General features: G+C 56.5%; 1 protein-coding gene across 1 annotated transcript in view; it reads left to right on the plus strand.

Moving 5' to 3' along the window:
- HINFP (histone H4 transcription factor) overlaps positions 1 to 5,703 on the plus strand; it is an 8,923-nt gene extending 3,220 nt beyond the window's left edge. The window contains exons 2-9 of the mRNA XM_031062491.1: positions 179 to 523; positions 1,695 to 1,806; positions 2,276 to 2,428; positions 2,966 to 3,043; positions 3,186 to 3,306; positions 3,394 to 3,532; positions 3,650 to 3,774; positions 4,308 to 5,703. Coding sequence (XP_030918351.1) covers positions 179 to 523; positions 1,695 to 1,806; positions 2,276 to 2,428; positions 2,966 to 3,043; positions 3,186 to 3,306; positions 3,394 to 3,532; positions 3,650 to 3,774; positions 4,308 to 4,821 — 1,587 coding nt within the window. The 3' untranslated portion in view covers positions 4,822 to 5,703. The remainder of the gene's footprint in view (positions 1 to 178; positions 524 to 1,694; positions 1,807 to 2,275; positions 2,429 to 2,965; positions 3,044 to 3,185; positions 3,307 to 3,393; positions 3,533 to 3,649; positions 3,775 to 4,307) is intronic.
- Positions 5,704 to 7,181: the final 1,478 nt, after the last annotated feature.

A 7,181-nucleotide genomic window follows, 5' to 3' on the forward strand; every position in this document is an offset into this window, starting at 1 on the left:
CAGGACTGTGCTTTCTGCCCGCTGGAGCTGTCTGTCTGTCTGTCTGTGTGTCCATTGCAGAGGAGTACACGTGCCTGTGGCAGGACTGTGCTTTCTGCTCCCTGGAGCTGTCTGTCTGTCTGTCCATTGCAGAGGAGTACACGTGCCTGTGGCAGGACTGTGCTTTTGTCTGGTGCAGAGCAGCTGTCTGTCTGTCTGTCTGTCTGTCCATTGCAGAGGAGTACACGTGCCTGTGGCAGGACTGTGCTTTCTGCTCCCTGGAGCTGTCTGTCTGTCTGTCTGTGTGTCCGTTGCAGAGGAGTACACGTGCCTGTGGCAGGACTGTGGTTTCTGCTCCCCGGCGAGCTCGGCCGAGCTGGTGCGCCACGTCTACTTCCACTGCTACCACACCAAGCTGAAGCAGTGGGGGCTGAGGGCCCTGCAGGGCCAGGCAGAGCTCAGCCACTGCCAGCTGGACTTCCAGAGCCACAACATCATCCCCGAGCTCCAGGAGAGCTTCCTGTGCCTCTGGGAGTACTGCGAGGTGAGAGCCGCGGCAAAGGGACCGGCTGCTGGGGCACTGTGGGGCTCTGAGGGAGCCCAGGGCGGGCTGGGAGAGGAGAGAATCTCACTCCATGTGCTCAGAGGCTGATTTAGAATGGTATTATAAAAATGATATGATATATTAATTATATTATATTACATTTTGTTGCATTATATTGTATTATATTATATTATTTTAATGATATTATATTATGTTACATTACATCACATTGCATTATATTATATTACATTATATATTACACTACATTACATTATATTGCATATGTTACATTACATTATATTACATTATATTACATTATGTTATATTATATCATATTACATTATGTTACATTGTATTATATTATGTTACATTATATTATATTATATTACATTGTATTATATTATGTTACATTATATTACATTATATTACATTATATTACATTATATTACATTATATTACATTATATTACATTATATTACATTATATTACATTATATTACATTATATTACATTATATTACATTATATTACATTATATTACATTATATTACATTATTACATTATATTACATTATATTACATTGTATTATATTATTACGTTACATTACGTTACATTACGTTACATTACGTTACATTACGTTACATTACGTTACATTACGTTACATTACGTTACATTACGTTACATTACGTTACATTACGTTACATTACGTTACATTACGTTACATTACGTTACATTACGTTACATTACGTTACATTACATTATATTCTCATTTGCTGTGCCTGTGTTTGTGCCAAAGCAGAATGCAATATGGAGATTGTTTACCCACACTGATGGGGTTTTGGTTCCTTGGCCTGTCAGGGCCAGGTGTGTGTGTGTGTGTCAGGACTCTGGGCTGACAATCATGAAGTTCAATGCAGTGAAGTGCTTGGCAGATTCAGTTTAGATGTAATGTAACATAGAGCAATATAATATAGAATAGTAGAATATAATAAAGTAATCAATTGGCCTTCTGATAAGATGGAGTCAGATCCATCCTTCTCTCCTCTTGTCAGGGCAAAAATATCATCTGTACTGCTGTGCTGCCCAGCTGCTGGCTCTGTCTGGAGCTGTGTGGGAGCACCTGGCCTTGTTCTGGTGTCTCTCACCCTGCCCTGTGTGTCCTTGTCCCCTCAGAGGTCGTTTGACAACCCCGAGTGGTTCTACCGGCACGTGGAAGATCACAGCTTCTGCTCCGAGTACAAGGCAGCAGGGAAGGAGAACCACGTGCTGCTCTGTGGCTGGAAAGGTTTGTAGGAGCCCCCAGGGCCTCTCCTCAGAACTTTGGGTTGGGTGGCAAACATGGGAACAGATTTCAGAGAGCTCCTTGGCCTTCAGAAGTAGGTTTTCAAATGCCGTGGTTTTGACCATGAAATATTCCTGCAGAAATATTTCCCTCAGCTGAGTGCTCAGTACAGAACTTCCTATTTATGTGTAATCACTACCTTGGAGAAAAGGCTACAGCTGATTTATTTTACTTTGACTTTTTTTCATTTATTTCTTCCATTTGCAATTGCCTTAACTGCTCGGGGGGGCCACACTGGTTGTAGCGTGGTAGAACCAGTACCGCAGTGGTGATCTCACAGTATCACTGTGCTGATCTCACCCTGCTCTGTGGGGATTTTGGAGCCTTGCTGGCCAAAACAGGACAAGGAATCTGCTGTTCAGCGAGGCTGTGTCCCCTTGGGAGGGCTCTCAGCTGTGCTGTCCCTCCCCAGACTGCAACTGCAGCTTCAAGGGCCGCTGCAAGCTGCGGGAGCACCTGCGCAGCCACACGCAGGAGAAGGTGGTGGCCTGTCCCACCTGCGGGGGGATGTTTGCCAACAACACCAAGTTCTTCGACCACATCCGCCGCCAGACCGCCCTGGAGCGTAAGCCCTGGGGCACGGAGGGGCTGGGCAGGGCTGGCCTGGGGCGTTGGGCTTGCTGGAGGCGCCTAAACCCTGTGAGCCAAGGGCAGGGTGTGCTCGCAACAGCCTGGCTTGGCTGCTGAGGGATGGCAGGCACAGAATCCCAGAATCATTTGGATGGGGAAAGACCTCTGAGATTGCTCCTCACCTTGTTAGCCAGCCATGAGGGGCAGGGACTCTCCCACCTCCCTGGGCAGCAGCAGCGACTGGGCGGGGCCTCAAGGGGGGGCGGGGCCTGTCAGTCCCTTCCAGCATCTGACCATCCTTTCCATGAAGAAATTCCTCCCGAAGTCCCACCTGAACCTCCCCTGGCCCACCTTTAGTCTGTGTCCCCTGGGAAGTGTCTCCTGGCAGCGGCAGGGTGGAGGCTGTTCCTCCTGTGGGGAGCCAGGGCTGCACACCAGGGTTTCCAGCCCCCTGGAACGCCTCTCCTCACTGCTCCCTGTGCTGTTCTCCCTGCCCTGATGTCCCCTGTGCCCTCCCTGCCCCCTGGTGCAGAGCAGAGGTTTCAGTGCTCCCACTGCTCCAAGAGGTTCGCCACTGAGAGGCTGCTGCGCGACCACATGAGGAACCACGGTGAGTGAGTGAGTGAGTGAGTGAGTGAGTGAGTGAGTGAGTGAGTGAGTGAGTGAAGGGCCCTGCTCCCAGCTCAGCCCCTGGGCTGTGTGCTCTGCCCTGCCCTGCTCTGGGCTGACATTTCTCCCCGTTTTTGGCTCAGTGAACCACTACAAGTGCCCCCTGTGTGACATGACCTGCCCGCTGCCCTCCTCGCTGCGCAACCACATCCGCTTCCGCCACAGCGAGGAGCGCCCCTTCAAGTGTGACTACTGTGACTACAGGTGAGGGCTGGGGCTGGCCCCCTCCCCAGACCTCCCAGAGGCCTCTGTGTGTGTGCTGCAGCTCCTCACCTCACCTTGTGCTTCCAGCTGCAAGAACCTCATTGACCTGCGGAAGCACCTGGACACGCACAGCAAGGAGCCGGCGTATCGCTGCGAGTTCGAGGCCTGCAGCTTCTCTGCACGCTCCCTCTGCTCCATCAAACTGCACTACAGGAAGGTCCACGAGGTGGGAAGGCAGCAGAGCTTGCATTGCTCGTGATGCCCCTTGTCAGTTTTCTCAAAGAGCTTTCTGTCTCCTTCCCTGCGCCCTGGTGGGGCGCTGACATCGCTCTGTGTCCCTCAGGGTGACTCCGAGCCCAGGTACAAGTGCCACGTGTGTGACAAGTGCTTCACACGGGGGAACAACCTCACTGTGCACCTCAGGAAGAAGCACCAGTTCAAATGGCCCTCAGGACATCCTCGCTTCAGGTACTGCTCACCTTCAGCTCCTCGGTGCCCCCTCTCCAGTGCATCCTGCGTCGTGCTGGCAGTGCCTGGGCTCTGTCAGTGTGTTCAGGACCCTTTTCCCAGTGGCTGGGAGGGAAGTAAATGTTCAGTGGGATCTGAGCAGTGCTGGCTGGCAGCTCCAGGGCAGTGGTGCCATCACTGCTCCCTCTGCTGGGACATTTCTGAGCTTGGCAGGGGCCAGGTCCAGGTGTTCCCCTCTAGAGATCTAGAACTCTGCTGCACCCCCTCTAGGAAACTCCAGAGGGTTTCCAGAGCCTGAAAGCTGGGAGGGGAAGAGGATGGACTTGAAATGGTCCCAGTGCAGCAGAGTGGTGGAAGGAGGTGGGCTGGGGAGGGCATTGAGCCTGGCCCAGAGCTCAGAAGCTGCCACATGGGTGTGCCTTTGGGAGTAGAGGCTGAGACACCATCTGTGCAGCATGGGGATTGAACCTTGGCTGTTGCCCATCACCTGGGAAGGGGGGTGTGCCTGGCTGACCCCTCCTGTCTGTGCCCAGGTACAGGGAGCACGAGGACGGCTACATGAGGCTGCAGCTGGTGCGCTACGAGAGCGTGGAGCTCACAGAGCAGCTGCTCAAGGACAGGGAGAAGCGTGGGGAGGCTCTGGATGGCTCCAGCGAGTGCGTGGTGCTGCCTGAGGGTGAGGGCAGCCTGCAGGGAATCCTTCTGGAGCCTCCAGCAAACCCTGCCCCGGCAGAGAACGCATCAGAGCTGCCTGTGCCCCCTGCCCTGTGCTCTGCTCCCAGCCCTGAGCCAGCACAGCCCAGCCCCTGCCCAGGAGCTGCCTCCTCCTCCTCCTCCTCCTCCTCAGAGCAAGGAGCCAGCAGCAGCAGCAGCCCCATCATCTCTGTGGTGAGCAGGACCAACGAGCAGGGCCAGAGTGAGACTGTCTATTACGTGCTGGCCAGCACAGCCTCGGAGCAGCAGGGCACAGCAGCCCTGGAGCTGGAGGAGAACGTCATGGACAGGCTGCAGAAAACAGCTGAGGAGCTGGGCATCCAGATCCTGTGAGGGGCTGCAGGGCATCCAGATCCTGTGAGGGGCTGCAGGGCATCCAGGTCCTGTGAGGGGCTGCAGGACATCCAGATCCTGTCAGGGCTGCTGGGCATCCAGATCCTGTGAGGGGCTGCAGGGCATCCAGATCCTGTCAGGGGCTGCTGGGCATCCAGATCCTGTGAGGGGCTGCAGGACATCCAGATCCTGTCGGGGCTGCTGGGCATCCAGATCCTGTCAGGGGCTGCCCCTCTGCAGCAGGAGAGCTTCAGCCTCCTGGGATGTGCTGCTGGAGGAGTGCTTGGGGAGAGGTTGGGCTTGTCTTCAGCCCAGCCTGGCTGGCTGCTGGTTCAGGTCAGCATGGGGAGAGGGGAGGAGCACATCCCCCCAGTGTGAATCAAGTGGTCTGAGCTGCAAGGAGCTGTCTGCCTCGTCCTTTTGGGGATTTGTGCCTGGCAGGGCTCTCCCAGCCTTCTGGGAGGTTTGGCCCAGGCCTGGCAGGGTGGAGTGGTCGCCAGCTGTGCCCTTCTGAGCCTGTTCCCCAGGCAGGGTGGTGTGTGGAGCGCACTCTGGTGCTGAAGCCCCTTCCCTGGGAACATGTGTGGCCCTTGGCAGGCCTGTCCTGCCCCATCCATGCCTTCTCCAGGGGTATCATGCCTTCATCAGCACTTGCTGCACACATTTCCTGTCTCACCTGCTGCTGGTGGTGTTTGCCCCCCTGATCCCATAACCAGCACTGCTGGAGCTGCTGTCCCTTGCAGGCCAGCGCAGCACTGGGACATTGGGAGCTTCTTGCTGCTTTTGGCATCCCCTGGGCGTCCTCCCCACATTGGGGTTTGGGCTCCTGGTTGGGCAGAGTGTACTTTGGCAAGACAAATAAACATCAGGCTGCCAAGCCCAGCAGTGTCTGGTGTTTCTCTGCTCAGCCCTAGCCCTGCCAGCCGTGCTGTGGGATGGTGCAGGGTGGGAGGTGGGCACTGAGGAGCTGCCAGGCTCTCCTGGCGCTGTGCAGCTGGCACTGGAGTGTGCTGCTCCCCAGAGGTAGCACTGCAAGGCCGGGTTTAGCTCTGGCACTGTTCCTGCTGGTAGGGCTGAGTTTTGCTGCCTCCCCAGGGCTTTGTTTGGATACAGGGAGTAGCCTGGGCTTGTGAGCAGAGCCAGCTTGTGCTTTGTTGGACAGTGTGAATTTGGGGTCCCTGGAGTGCCCTCCATGCCCTGTGTGTGGAGATGGTGTGCCCAGGGGGACACAGGGCACATCACCTGGGGACCTTGCTGCTCTTGGCTGGGCACTGACTTTCCCCCATTGCTCCCTCTCAAGCAGCTGAGCAGAAGCTGCTGGAATTCGGGGGTGTTGGGGGAAACCCCTTGATCCCAGCGCCTCTGGGGAGAGGCAGGAGCTGTCCCTGAGAGCACACACTGCTGGGGGAGGCTCCTTGCTCCAGGCAGAGCATCCCTGCCCTGGGCACTTGCCTTGCCCGGCCTTCCCTTGGCAGAGCTGGGCTGAGCTGCCCTCGAGGGAAGGAGAGAAGGGCCCCGTGCCAGGTTTGCATTCGCAGCCTGGCCCAGGCAGGGCCGTGCTGCTGCTGCTGCTGGAGTGTCCCTTTAAACACTGCCCCGGGCAGGCTCATCTGCCAGGGATTATCTGCTGGGGAGAGGATTGGCATTAAAGGCAACGTCTCCTCCCTCCCCCCTGTCCTGCAGCATCCCCGGGCCTGGGGGGCTGTGTGCAAACCAAGTTCACTTTCTCCTGGGCGAGCAGAGAGGGCTCTGGGCTTGGAGGGCGAGGGGAGGAGGCAGATGATGGCACTGGGCCTCTTCTTCCTCGCTGTGCTGGCCACACTCACCTCCTGCCAGGACCCAGCAGGTGACAGGGGGCTTGGGGCATGAGGGGGTTTATGGGGTGCCCCAGAGCTGGCACCAGTGCTGCCCAGTAAGGAGCAAGAGCAGGGCTTGGCACAGGGGGCGTGGGAGCTGAGTGCTGCACTCACAGAGGGCTTGGGGAGGGCTGGGTTGGCTTTTGTGGGCTCCAGCACCTCCCTGTGGGCTCTGAGGGCTGGGCCAGGGCTGGCAATGCTGTCCTTGCCCCCGGTGGCCCCAGGAGCCCTGGACACGTACTGGTCGGGCACGGCTCCCATCTGCCTGGGGGGCTGCAAGGGGAGGCACAAGGAGCTGAAGAGGAGCCAGTGTGGGAACAGCAGCTGCTGCTGGCTGGGCTACAAATCCTTCTGCAGAGGTAAGGCCGGGGGATCCCTGGGATGCTGCAGGGCTTTGTGCCACACTTACACAAAGTGTGAGCGCCTCCAGCAGCCTGGGCCAGGCGGGGGCACAGCCTGGGGCACGCTCAGCCCTGCCTGGCGGCCCCTGGGGCTGTCCCGTGG

This window comes from Geospiza fortis, unplaced genomic scaffold (assembly GCF_000277835.1).
Source record: "Geospiza fortis unplaced genomic scaffold, GeoFor_1.0 scaffold37, whole genome shotgun sequence".
Classification (NCBI taxonomy): Eukaryota; Metazoa; Chordata; class Aves; order Passeriformes; family Thraupidae; genus Geospiza; species Geospiza fortis.